Source organism: Pantherophis guttatus, chromosome 2, assembly GCF_059756535.1.
Source record: "Pantherophis guttatus breed Tessera chromosome 2, ASM5975653v1, whole genome shotgun sequence".
Classification (NCBI taxonomy): domain Eukaryota; kingdom Metazoa; phylum Chordata; class Lepidosauria; order Squamata; family Colubridae; genus Pantherophis; species Pantherophis guttatus.
Genome location: NC_142064.1, coordinates 135,546,243 through 135,560,075, shown reverse-complemented (window position 1 = coordinate 135,560,075; position 13,833 = coordinate 135,546,243). Strand labels below are relative to the sequence as shown.

At 39.0% G+C, this 13,833-nt stretch overlaps 1 protein-coding gene across 1 annotated transcript in view; it reads right to left on the bottom strand.

Annotated features, from left to right (window-relative positions):
- Window positions 1-13,833, bottom strand: part of SLC4A8 (solute carrier family 4 member 8) — a 107,843-nt gene that overhangs the window by 68,089 nt on the left and 25,921 nt on the right. The window contains exon 2 of the mRNA XM_034412235.3: window positions 1,600-1,681. Within this exon, the coding sequence (XP_034268126.2) occupies window positions 1,600-1,681 (82 nt within the window). The remainder of the gene's footprint in view (window positions 1-1,599; window positions 1,682-13,833) is intronic.

Below are 13,833 nucleotides of genomic sequence, written 5' to 3'. Positions count from 1 at the left end.
ATTTATTGGAATTGACAACCTGCTTGCTTTTGAGGATGTGATAAAGACTTGAAGCGGGCAACATACATAAGTCATTTCTAAATCCATAAAGAAAATCGGTATCTTAAGTATAAGTTACAAATTTAAATTAAAACACTGACAAGCATGTTCTTAAGCAAGGTACTGAGGCATAAGCCCACCATTCTACCACTCTGAATCTCGTAACAAGAATGTTTTATTAAATAGAGGTGTTTTTCTCCAATCAGAATCAACCCCATAGGAGGGAATGTAACCAGCCTTCTGATCAAATCACTACTGGTATGCAAGAATCTCACCTGCAGAATTCATAAGTAACAGCTACAGACTAAAGACAACAAACAACGTGTGAGTTAGAGAACATCTTTAAAATGGATGTATCTCTATCTCCCCACACCTTTTCTTTGTATGCTTTTAGCGGCATTCAGTCCACTTCATTGACCTTTATAAAAATGTATAGAGTCAGAAGATTCTCTTCTATTGTATAGATTCAGTTATCTATTTGATTCAACAGTAGGACTCAGTCTAATTTTGATTTGTTTCAGTGACTCTTCCACTGCATGCTTTCTGTGCATTTTTCCTAAATCAGTAGAAAACATACTTCTGCTGCTGTATGCTATTAATAGTATAGTAACTGCTATATACTTAAAATGCAGCTTTCCCCGAATATAGTTTTGAATAAACTGCATATTAACCCCAGTATAGGATCATACTAGAAATTGCTGATATTACCAGTTGAAGCTTCTGAGTAGCCCTCAAGGGCAACCCATATAAAGCAAAGAACAATATTCTATACCTGAGGTAACCAAGGCAAGAGTGACCATGAGAAGGGCCCTCCCTATCCACATATAGGTGCAATTAGGAATCTGTACAAAGGCCTGGGTTGCTACAGATGCAACCTGCTCTTTAAGAGGATCCTAGAAGTCTCCCAAACTGAGTATCTGTTGCATCTGGAACCCCATTCTGAACTAGAGACGAAAAGCCCCTGATCTGAGCTGTCCAGTACACAAAGCCAGTCAATCCTGCTAGGATTGAGTCTCAGTTTGTTACTCCGCACTGGGACCACAGCAGCCTCCAGCCATCGGGACATGATCTTAACAGCATCACTCCATTGACTAGAGGTCTACATATACAGCTGAATCATCAACATACTGATGAGAATTGATCCTGTTCTCCAATGAATGACCTTAGCAGCTGTTATATACTTTTATAATATGCAAATATAATATTTGGCGGATAATGCTTTTTCGGTATGAAAAAAAATCTATCATGAATTTCTTCTTGCCTCAAGGCCCTTATAACTGTTCTGCATGACATAAATAAAGAATTACCATTTTAAAAATGAAACAACTCAACATTCCAAAAGTAGATTGTGATATTTTTTGGTAATAATTTTGATGGGTTTTCTTTGTTTTAAACAACTGTAGAATGCTTTTGGTTGCATGATTCGTAAAATACTTTTCATTATACAAAGGTAGCTCCAAATAGAAAACACATTTAGTTCCATTCTCAAATATTTAAATGACTCATGATGTAATAGAAAAATAAGAGGAAGAGGAAAACACTAGAAAATGATTGTCTTACCTTCCAGCTCCTCTGGTTCATAATGAATGTTAACAACATTGCTGGTGCCTCCCAAATCAACAATCGCCTCATCCTCAGGCCTCTGTTGGAAAGATATGTGGTATATCACATAAATGTATCACTATGGATTCCCCCCACCCCGAGAGGGAAAGAGGGAGAGGGAGGGAAGGAGGGAGGGAAGGAGGGGGGGGAGAGAGAGAGAAAGAGAGAGAGAGAGAGAGAGGTCTCTTCCAAACCCTAACTTTCTTTGTTCTATATTCTATAACTTTTTGCTAGCTGCTCATATATATAGTTGGAAAAGCAGACAAATGTTTTGTTCTAGCGTAGTAACTGACAACAGAAACTGAGATTAGGTGTTAGTTTACTTTGTCATAGGAAAATGTTCCTGTAGGAGAAAGAAGAGCTCTGACATGGCATTGGAGAGGCAGTCTTAAATTACCAGAGAACTCTGGGAACTGAGGAAAGTGAACTGAATGAAAACATGTAAAGGCTGGCATCTAAGATGGATATAGACAGTGGTGGGATTCAAATAATTTAACAACCGGTTCTCTGCCCTAATGATTTCTTCCAAAAACCAATTCACCAAACTGCTCAGAAAGTTAACAAGCGGTTCTCCCGAAGTGGTGCGAACTGGCTCAATCCCACCACTGGATATAGGCAGTCCTGGCAGTTGATTACCTGTTTGTTTTAGAAAAATGCATCGACAACTGGTAATTCTACTGTGCAATGTTAAACTGCTAAAACTTTATTTTGTTTCTGGGATTGCAGAAAATATTTGAAACAAAGCATAGTATGAACTGGAAGATGGTGCTGAAGACAAAGAGCTGGCTGGATTGTGGGAGAAAGTCTACAGTATATTTTGTAGGGATTGAAGATGACAGAAGAAAACAAGTTTTACCAGCCAGAAAGAAAACCAACTGTCAGCTTGATCAACAGAGAGAAACTGTTAGCCAATATCTTTAAGCAATCCCATACGCCTGGTTAAAACTATTTAAAAACATAAAAGAGTACCCATAACAAAGCTAGAAATATATTTGTTTATCTTCACCTTTATTATTTTTATAAATAACTCAAGGCGGCGAACATAATACACTTTCCCTCCTTCTATTTTCCTCAAAACAACAACCCCATGAGATCATTTAGGCTGAAAGTGAGTGGCTGGCCCAGCTGGCTTTCATACATAAACTGGGACTAGAACTCACAGTCTCCTGGTTTCTAGTCTGGTGCCTTAACTGCTAGACCAAACTGGCTCAAATCTTGCCAGTTTGCATCTATATTTTTCAAACATATATATTTACAGAAACTTTTAGGTCCCTATTTAGTAAAAGCGAAAAAATATCCCAGAATATCACTTAGGTAGTCTTTTCTGTTTATCTGTAAAAGCAGCCAAGAAAATATGGAAGACCCATAGTTAACCTTAAATAACCTTGCTGAGGAATGCACTTAGATTGTAGCCTCTTAGAGGGAAAAGTCTAAAGTGACATTTTGCACTGTTTTCTGTCAGATCCTCAGAATCTGTAGGAAGCTCCAGTCACTTGTTTGAATGTTGTTCCTGCTACAAGGCACAACTGATTGAAATACTGTGAAGGCTGAGATTCCGAAAAACATGCAGGAATTCTCATTGTCAGACTTTTTAAAAAATCCATGAGATTTAGCTTAGCAATGAGGAATCTTTTTTTCCTGGCAAATAAATGGGAAACAACACACACAAATGAGCCTCTTGGTTTAAAATAGTAACCCATTGCCACTTATGCCTCATTGTATTTATTAAAATTTTAATAGTCCTTCAAAGGGAAAAGAAGACCACTCAATAAAAGCAGTCATGCAGCCTCTTTTTATTTCTCTCCTCAACCTAGAAACATAAATTATGCATGTCAATCTCATATAGTTCTGCTGAAAGCAGATATTCCCCAAGGAAAACCAAAACATTTTCACATCAATGAGACATAACAAAATGAAGCCAAATTCCAATATAAAAACAACAAAATGCAATTCTATCTCTAACCAGATTATTCCATAAATAGAACCCCAGTTAGTTTCTTAAATTTCAGTTTCATATCAGCAATTGAATGGTCATTAGCTAAGTTTAAATATATAGGGTTTTTTTTAAAGTTCCTGTACAATTACTTGTAGTTCCTCCATCAACACTGGAGATGCATAGGATTTAGGATTTGTTTAATCTGATTGGGTTTAAATGCTCCTGCAAACCATCTTTTAAGCAGCAAGTGCTGCTTTACATTTAGGCCAAAAGCACCATGATTTGTTTTAACCGCGACTTCAAATATCCTCTCTGAATCTGAAATCCTGTCTTATTCCAGATTTGTTTTTGTTGCAATGCCTCCTCCCCACTCAACAAAAAGCAACAGAAAGGCTTAACTCAAAAAGGATAATAGAATGGAAGGAAACCTTTAAAAGTAAATGAGTTACAGCATCCATTAATTTATTTTGACAATCTTCCTTCTCAGAGACCAGCATAGCTATGAAGTTGCACTTCTGTTATTTCAATTACACTTATAGTTCACAACTCTAATATTTTCCATTTTTCTCACCGTCCAATTAATCAATACAACTCCTGCCTTGCCTTCATATTATAACAGACCTGCTTGTTTTCTCAAGCCAATGTTTGAAGCTCTGTTTCAGGTGGTCTTTTCCCCACAGATAAGTAGCAATAATTAATTTATTTTAATTATTACTATTAATTTATAAAGAAGAATTTTGTTCCTGGAGCTGTCAGAAGAAAGCTCTCTGAAGGCATCCTCTCCATGGAAGATAGTTTGGCTCCAAGAATAATCTGAAGGGGAAAATTCCTGAAGTCTATTGTCACGTTTCAATCGGTAACACTGTCCTTTTGCTCAGTATTATTTTTTGAAACACAGAAATTGTTTTCCATTTTATATGTAAACAGATAAATTGTCATATGTGTATGTTATACAAATGGATCCCTTTTGAATTCTTTTTAGTAATATTTTTCTTACCTGATAGTGCAATTTATAAAAATGGGAAGTAGAGTAACAAAATTGCCAAACAAAATGATAGCAATCCACTCTACAATCTAGTGTGGATTTGCAAGAGCCAGTTTGGTGTAGTGATTAAGGCACTAAGCTACAAACCACAGGAGATTGTGAGTTCTAGTTCCACTTTAGGCACAAAGCCAGCTGGGTGACTTTGGGCCAGTTATTCTTTTCTCTCCCCTAGAAAACACCAGGGGTGAAATCTACTTACCTTCCCTACTGGTTTGGAAATGTGAGAGCATGCCTCACATGCGATTTTGGACCCTCTGCGCAAGCGCAAAGCCTTCTGTGCATGAACAGAGGGTCAAAAACAAGTTACTTCCTGGTTAAAACCAGGAAGTAACAACGTCTGGGCGGGTGGGCAGAACTTCGCACTGCCGCCACTACTGATTTGCCGAACCATTCGCCGCCGCCGCAACTGGTTTGCCCGAACTGGTGCAAACCGGTAGCATGTCACTCCTGGAAAACACATACAGAAATGACAAACTCTTCTGAATATGTTGCCTAGAAAACTGCAGGGACTTGTCCAGGCAGTCACCAAGACACCAAAATATCTGTGAAATACTTACGATGTTTCTACACTAAAGGTTCCCTGTGAGACCAATAAAAAAAATATTATGGAGCTATCCCTTCTTTATCTTTTCAAAGGCATACTACCAATAACTGGATTCACTTTTAAATATGAGGATACAAATATCGCACACACACACAGAATTGATTCTCATTATTTGTGATAATTATGTTCTATTAAGTTGATGCAAACAGTGAATTAGCGAATACTGAACCATTGCTCCTATGGGAAATAGAGGATAGTTGTTTACAGAATGAAAGCTGAAATAAGAAGGCAGAGCATTGCCTTACAAATCTTAGAATGTAGAATAACAGAGTTGGAAGGAACCTTGGAGGTCTTCTAATCCAATCCTTTGCTCAAGCAGGAGAACCTAAACCCAGGAGTGGGCTGCTGGGGGTTCACAGGGGTTCGGAAGAACCTCTAGCTAAGATTCTGTGCAGTTCGGAGAACCCCCAAATCCCACTCCTGGCTGGCCCTGCCCACCCCACTCCGCCCCTCCCAGGACTCCCCATTTGCCCGTTTTGGATGCAGGTAAATGCAGGGTGCGTGAAGAGGCTCGGGGACGGCGAAAAACGGGCCTACCGGAAGTTCAGGAAGGCTGGAAAGGGGCCTATTTCCAGCCTCCAGAGGGCCTCTGGAGCCTGGGGAGGTTGTTTTCACCCTCCTGGAGGCTCAAGAAAAGCCTCCGGAGCCCGGGGAGGGCAAAAACGCCTCCCTCCACCATGGTGCAGGAGGCTGACTAGGCCACGCCCACTATAGCCACGCCCACCCAGCAACCAGTCAGAGAACCCCTTGCTAAAATTTTTGAAGCCCACCCCTGCCTAAACCATTCCAAATTCTCCTCTGGAAAACCTCCAGTGATGAAACACCCACAATTTCTGGAGGCAAGCTATTCCACTGATTGTTAAATGTTAATAGCTTAGACCTCTCTTTAATATTGTTCAATCCATTACTCCTTGTCCTGTCCTCAGATGCTTTGGAGAACAGATCAACTCCCTCTTCTCTGAGAGCACTGTTGAACCTGAGTTGGGAATCTATCTGTCAGGTTAATCCATTTTTGGGCTGCTCTGTGCATGTCAGTGAATGATTGAAAGGATCATAAGTATTGATTTAAAGGTTACAAATAAATTTTAGTAAGTAAGCAATTTGCTAATACAAAATTAGTGAATAAATGAGAACCAATTGTATACATTATACAAAAAGGTTAAGAAGGAAAAAAAAAACCCAGATGCATCATTGGAGAGAAAACTAAATTACAATTAGAGAGATCCAGGTTTGAGTCCACTCTCAACCATGATATTACAATAAAATGAAGAGAGATCCCAGATATGTCACTTTAAATTATCAAAGGAAAGGCAGATTATAAATCTAACAAATATATAATTCAAAAACAAAACAGACAGAATGCAAAGAGTGAAGTGGTAAATCTAGGGAATTTTTTTTCCAAGAATAAATGTGCTTGTTTTAACAAGGTTAAAGGTTTCTTATTCATTTGTACCAAAGTCTCTTGGATTGAAAAGCCCTCAAAATCATGAGCGACACTTAAATAATTATCTATTTAAATAGCTGTCAATGTAACGTGTACAGGTACCAGGTTTATATTGCTTATTATAACCAAATCTAAGAGCAACAAAGATCAAGAAACCTTATTCTGGAAATCAACAAACTGTAAGAAACCTGTCAAATAAATTTTTTTAACACATGTTGAAAAGAAATAGAAATAATATGTCATTGAGATCACATCTGCTATTCAACACTGCACAATTCATGCAAGTATCAGCCTGAAGGAATTATCAGTACCAGAAACCACTGTAGTGATAAGTCATTTAATGCAATTTTCCTGGATGCCAAATCCACCTTTAGTATTCCAGAACAGAACAGCTTCTGACCAGGAATTAAGTCACAGAATTCTTAGTGTCTACTAGGAGTTTGTTATTATTATTTTTCGTTACATAGTCAGCTAAATGTTCAGACTGGATGTGGCATCTTTGTCCACCTATCAAGTCCTTCCCAGGGACAGGCAGATATTGATATTTGATGGTGTTCAAATTTATTTGCTATCCATCCTGCGGTTGAAGGCAACTTTGAGCAGCTAATTTTGCAAGTATGACACCACAACATTCAAACATTAGCAAAATTAAGGAGAATTCCTTCTCCATGTTCCAAGAACTTGAATAGAAAGTTTCAGTGATCTTACTAAAATTACAGACTGTACACATCTGTAAGCCATAGCAGGTATTAAACTGATCATATCTCTTATGATCAAGATAGAGTGGGCTTCTGTGGTACAGCACAGGCAGTTGCACCCAGGACCATGACTACACAAGTATTCTATTTTACTACAGAAATACAGACAAAGTTCACTACAGAGAGAGAGAATGGAAACTTGCTGCATTGTGGTACTTCTAAGGAAACATTTTTCCCCAAGCAGGACTCCAAAGTCTATTTATAAATCCTCCTGAAGTAGGAAATAATTAGTTTTTTTCTAAACCGTACAGACACAGAATACAGTATTTCTCTCCTATTGTTTTCTCAGTGTGCTCTACATTCTGTCATAGAAACATCCGAAGCAAGTTTGGAAGCAGTATGGGAAATTCAAAAACGGCTGTTCCCAACATCCATCACTATTGACCATAATGACTGAAGTTGCTGGAGCTACCGTATTATTCAGCAGGAGCTGTAGGGCACAGATTTCCTCCTGAAAAACTTAATATTTCTATGCTGCCTTTTGCTCAGGAGCTCAAACAATACAGAGCATGCCTTCCTCCCAAATTTTCAACGTAACACCACCATTGCAAGGTAGATTAATTGGACCAAACTCACCCAGTCAGTTTCCATGGCTAAAGGAGGGCTTGAACCAGTCTCAGTCCAGCACCATAACCACTATTCCATGCCCATATAAATTTCATACTGTGAAGGACAATTTATATTTTAAGAAGCTCTTGTCCATAAAGTATGTTAAGATAGTGGTCCCCAACCTTTTTTTTTTTTTTTTGGCACCAGCTGCCAGTTTCATGGAAGTCAAGGGAGAGGGATGGTTTCCCACTCTACCTAGATCCCACACATGCACAGATGAAGCTTTGCTTGCTTGCCCAGCCCAGTTCCTAATAGGCCACAGACCAGTACCAGGCCACAGCCCAGGGGTTGGGCCTTGGGGACTGCTGGTTTAAGAAATCTAGCAAACTAATCATACATGACTATAGACTCTCTTATTAATGGTGCTCAGTGTTTGTATGTTTTATTTTACTTGCGGAAAATATTTGAAAATTGCTTCCATAGGCAATGCAGGCTAAAGCATGACAGTTCACCCTTCCATTCCTATGTTATAGAGCAAGCAAAAATCATTATAGCTCAGACATAGAATCAAGAATCACTCTGACTGTGCTTAATAAAACTTAGTCTTTGAAAAATGAATTATCCTAAAGCTACAGGTACAGGATTGTGCTGAAAATATCAGAGATACTTTTGTATTTCTCAATGCTATATGATCGTAGATTTACTAGTCCCACAGAGGCTTTGAAGAAAAACACCTTTAAAAAAAAAAATCCTGAAAGGTCCTACGTCAAATTAAACATGTTGCTGCAGAATTGAACTTACTGGGTGTGTAACTTAGCAGCCAGTTTATTACTGTAATCACTGTTGACTTTCCATTTCCTAATTACTTCTGCAGCATTTCCAAATACTATTTATTCTGTGTTAGCAACAGCTTTTCTGTAGGTTGCCTCTGGCAAGATTTACAAGCAGCCCAAAAAGCAAGAAGAAATGCCATACATATATCCGCTTACGTATCATAAACAGGTCTAAAAATAGGACTCAACACAATGACTAGACCCCTAAGGTTCCTGTAAGATCCAGGCCCACCTCTATGACTTCCAAGTCATTTGAGCAACAACTTCCAGTCTTCCTCACCATCTGGGACTACTGGGAGCAGCAGAGGCCACAATTTCCAGCCCCTGGAACTGAAGAGCAGAAGCTGAAGGCTATAGCTTGCCATACAGAGGGGAAGTAAAAGCAGTATCTCCACAAACTTTTTTATCCTCCAAGCCAAAGGTCTATCTAGTAGAGTTAATGGGAAATGGCTGTGGAAGAACAGGCTGATGAGATAATTGCAGACACCTGTGCTAACTTTCTCCCCTCTTGTTTGAGCCTTCCCACCCAGCATCAGCAGAATTGTTTATGAAAAGCTTAACCTTGAAGCAGGTGGGAGAGAAAGGAGTAGACAAGAGGAAACTGGCGTTTTTTGAAGTGCGATAGCAGCAGCAAAAGCAGCCAAATAAAAAGGGGGGATTTTTTTCACAGAGAGGAAGGTCCTGAAGAAAAAGAAAACCCAAGGCTGAGAAAATACCAGTGCTTTATCTGCTGCTCATAAATAAAGAAGAAAATAACAATAGAAGAAATCTTAAAGGGGCAGGGCGGATTTAGAGACAGATCAGGGACTATAAGAGTTAAAGTACTGTTGTCCATTAGTGATGATACTACAGCACAGTAACAGTAGCACTAGTATACCTGTAGTAGAAATAGTATAATATAGCATACAAGTACACGGGAAGGAGAATGTGGGAGCTCCAGACATGTATAGAAGGTAAGTGAGATATTGGTGATGGCAGTAGGGAAAGTGGGGTGGGACCTGATGAGAAAGCAGCCCCAAGGCCTGAGGGGCAGGAAACATAGCACAGAGTGCCTCAGTAGGTGGCAGAGGCCTGGGGCAGGCAAGCCTCAGCCTGTGCTAGGCCTCCCATTGCAAGGCACCCCAAGCTCTTCTTAATGACCTATGTGGTTGCTTAACAACCACATTTGGAAGAGTAGAGTGGCGGATCATTAAACAGGTGGTCACACCACCTTGCGTATTAACTATTGCAACCTGCAACAGTAATGGGCAGGATCCATTATGGTTCTAACTCAACTACTTGTAACCCATGTAGAGATGTTTTAATATTCGCATTTTCTTTGGAACTTTTGTTCCATATACACAAAAAGCTTAGAGAAGGCAGAACGCGCCATGTACAGACAAACAAACATGAGTTAATAATGAATCTGAGATAAAGAGGAATGGTACTGTGTTGTATCACATCTCTTGTATACCAAACATTTGTAAATAGGTCAGATTCAGTGCAGTTTATATTAACAATGTTATGACTGGGAACAATCCTACTCTTTAAAAAAGCAGATTCATAAATTTTGCCACTGACCAAATTAACAGCAAGAATACTTATAAGGACTTTGGGAAAAGATATTTTTCCCAAAGGACTAATTTGATTCTGCCTAGAACTCAATAGTTTATGTAACCTGCAGAGCATTGTGCTTCTTAATCAAAATCAATAGCCAATGTTAACACAGAAGGTCTCCAAAGATGACTAATCCATTCTTTATGAGTTGTTTTACCTGTGAAATTAAATTCCTGTATGATGTCATCGTTTGTCTTCAGCACGATGTGAAATCACAAAGAAAGAGGAATTAACTTTCTTCTAATATGATTTAGACTCCAAATCTAGACTCTAGGCTGTGGTCTCTCTTCATGCAAGACGCAAACCCTTGGGGTCCATTCCACACACCCAACCAGCTACGTGCATGTTGACTCTAACAGAAGCCAGTTTCAGAACTTATTATTTCTTCAGCATGTCTTTTAAACAATTTGAAATATAGATTGCTAGGTGGGGGAGGGGAAACAGTTGTATAATAAAGATACTGCTTTGACTCGATTTTCTCCCTTTCCTAGGGCCACATGACTATCATTACTATGACAGCATGGAACACAGCAACACAAACGTTCCAAATGGATTGGTCAAGATACCTATCCTTCCATCTCACCCCACTACATCCATTCCCAGAGAGAGAAAAAACACTGCCCATGATTTTCTTGAAAGTGAATACTGGTATAAAATACAACAGGATTCCTCATATTTTCCACATGGTAAGAAAGCTGCACTTTTCTCTATGATACAAATAGTTCTAGCATTAATAAGGAGCCATAATTACCACCATTACAGTCTAAGAATTGTACTTAAGTCCTACCCCCAAAGACTTCTTTCCCCATATTTTCTAATTAACTTAATTTCCGGAGGGGGCGGGGGGGGGGGAGAGGCAGTGTCTGTTAGATCCTACACATTAGTTTTATTGAAATAATTTGTACCGTTTTGTTTATCTTGGATTTTTATTTGTTTATCTTGGGGGTATGGGTTTTTTTTAAAAAAAAATGTTACTCAGAATCATTTGTTTGAAATGAAATAAATTGAATGACATGAATGAACAAATAAATGAATGAGTGAATAATTATTATCTCTCCGCTTACTGGATCATTGTTTTTTCTTAACCATTTTTTCTTCTCTATTTCTTGACTTTGAAAATGAAAACACTGACATATTTTTCTGCTTTTGTTGATATGTCATGACTTTTTATTCTCCCTTTCTTTGCCTGTTTCCAAGTCTAGTATCTTCAAATAGCTAATTTCGGCTGATTCTTCTCATATGATTGAATATATTGAAATACTGTTTACCCTCAGTGGCTTTGAAAGTGACCCTCCCAACAAATATTTAACAGGCCCCAATAATTTTCTACATTACCACCATTAACTCCCTACTCTAGAAGCTCTTCTTGTGTTCTTGTTTAACTATAATAGCTATCTAGGTTAATTATAAGGATCAGATAAATTACAGGTAATTAAAAAATTTTCCAAATTCCAAATACTTTATGGAAAGTCAACCAAACTACATAGATACATTCCTTTTGGGAAAAAGGATAGTATTTAGTTATAGTTTAGCCAAAATAATTATTAGTTATTAAGTGTAACCTCTAAATTAAAAAAATGACCAATGCTTTTTTCAACTTTTCTTTCGATTACTGATAGATATTCTATGGAGATTCTCAGTCATCCAGGTTATGGTTGTCCCAAAGATACTTTTTCAAGAGGCAACTGGACTTTCTAGTTTTTCTTTGAAGACGTTTCACTTCTGATCTAAGAAGCTTCTTCAGTTCTGACTGGATGGTGGGGAATGAAAGGATTTATACTCCTTGCAGATAGCTGGTCATTTGCTTTTTTTTAGCGAGTCATTAAGGTCACCTGGAGTTTTATCTCTGTCATCAGGGTCACCTGGGTGGTGTAATAAATGGGTGTGGATTGTAGAGCCTTCTTGGAACTGTTGAAAGGACTGTGTTGTAGATTGGAGATAGATGTCATATCCCTCCCCCTCTGTTAAGAGAAGGCTGTTCAATTTTTACATAGATGGCCTCTTTCACCCCTCTTTCAAACCAGTGGTCCTCTCTGTCCAAAATGTGGACTGTGTTGTCTTCAAAAGAGTGCCCTGTGTCTTTTAAATGCAGGTGCATTAACTGCTGAATCTAGTCCTGATGCGTTTGTTCTCCTATGTTGTGCCATGCGCTTATGAAGTCGTTGTTTTTTTCCCCCAATGTACAGATCTGCTCATGGCTCACTGCATTGTACTGCATATACCACATTGCTCAGTTTTTGTCTGGGTGTTTTATCTTTGGGGTGGATAAGTTTCTGCCTTAATGTATTCTTGGGTTTGAAATGTACACGTATGTTATGTTGGCTGAAGATCCTCCTGAGCTTTTCTGATATGCCTGCAATGTACAGAATGACAATGTTGCTTCATTTACATGCATTTCTTCATTATCTGTTATGGAGGAGCTCCTGATGACACAGATAAAACTCCAGGTGACGTTAACGATAAAAGAATGCAGCTATCTTCAAGGAGTATAAATCCTTCTATTCCCCACCGCCCAGTCAGAGCTGAAGAAGCTTCTTGGATGAGAAGTGAAACGTCTTCAAAGAAAAACCAGAAAACTCAGTTGCCTCTTGAAAAAGCACCTTTGGGACTGATGGCTATCATACACAGGGATGCTCCTGAAGGCTACTCAGAGGTTCGGTATACAGCAGGTTCAAAGTATAGCTGTTTATTTTCTGGCAGGTAAGAGTTGGAATAGCTGGATTATTCAAGAGTTTATTTCTCATCCACATTTATTACTCGAAGTCTAATATGGCTGAGTGCCAGTTTCATTCAAAGCCATATGTAGAATTTATCTGTTCTGTATGGGCTGATCAAGCACACTGTGGATACTACTCAGGTTGGCATAAGTTCACCTAAGGCATAAGTTCAGTGGTGGGATTCAGCCAGTTCGCACCACTTCGGGAGAACCAGTTGTTAACTTTCTGAGCAGTTTGGCAAACTGGTTGTTGGAAGAAATTATTAGGGCAGAGAACCGGTTGTTAAATTACTTGAATCCCACCACTGCATAAATTGTCAAATATTTTGGGAGTACCAAAATAGTTTTCATGTTGATTTACTGTTGATTGAAGCATGAGGTATGTTCCGTAATAGTATGGCATTTTATGTATTAAGTTATGAGCTACCTTAAGTCTATCAGGGAAGTAGTATATAAACTATTACTGTATTTTTTGCACTATAAGATGCACTTTCCCCCCCCCCCCCAAAAAAAAAAAGGTGGGTGGAAATGTCTGTGCGTCTTATGGAGCAAATATTATGTCATAGACCGGGAGGCAACAGCAGGGGGGAAGGAGGTCGCCACCGCCTGTTGCTGTCGCCGCCTATTGCCGCTGCCTATTGGCAGTTGGGTCAGCCTCCCAGAATACCGCTGATCAGTTCCAGGCGGCGGGGATTGCTACCGCCTATTGCC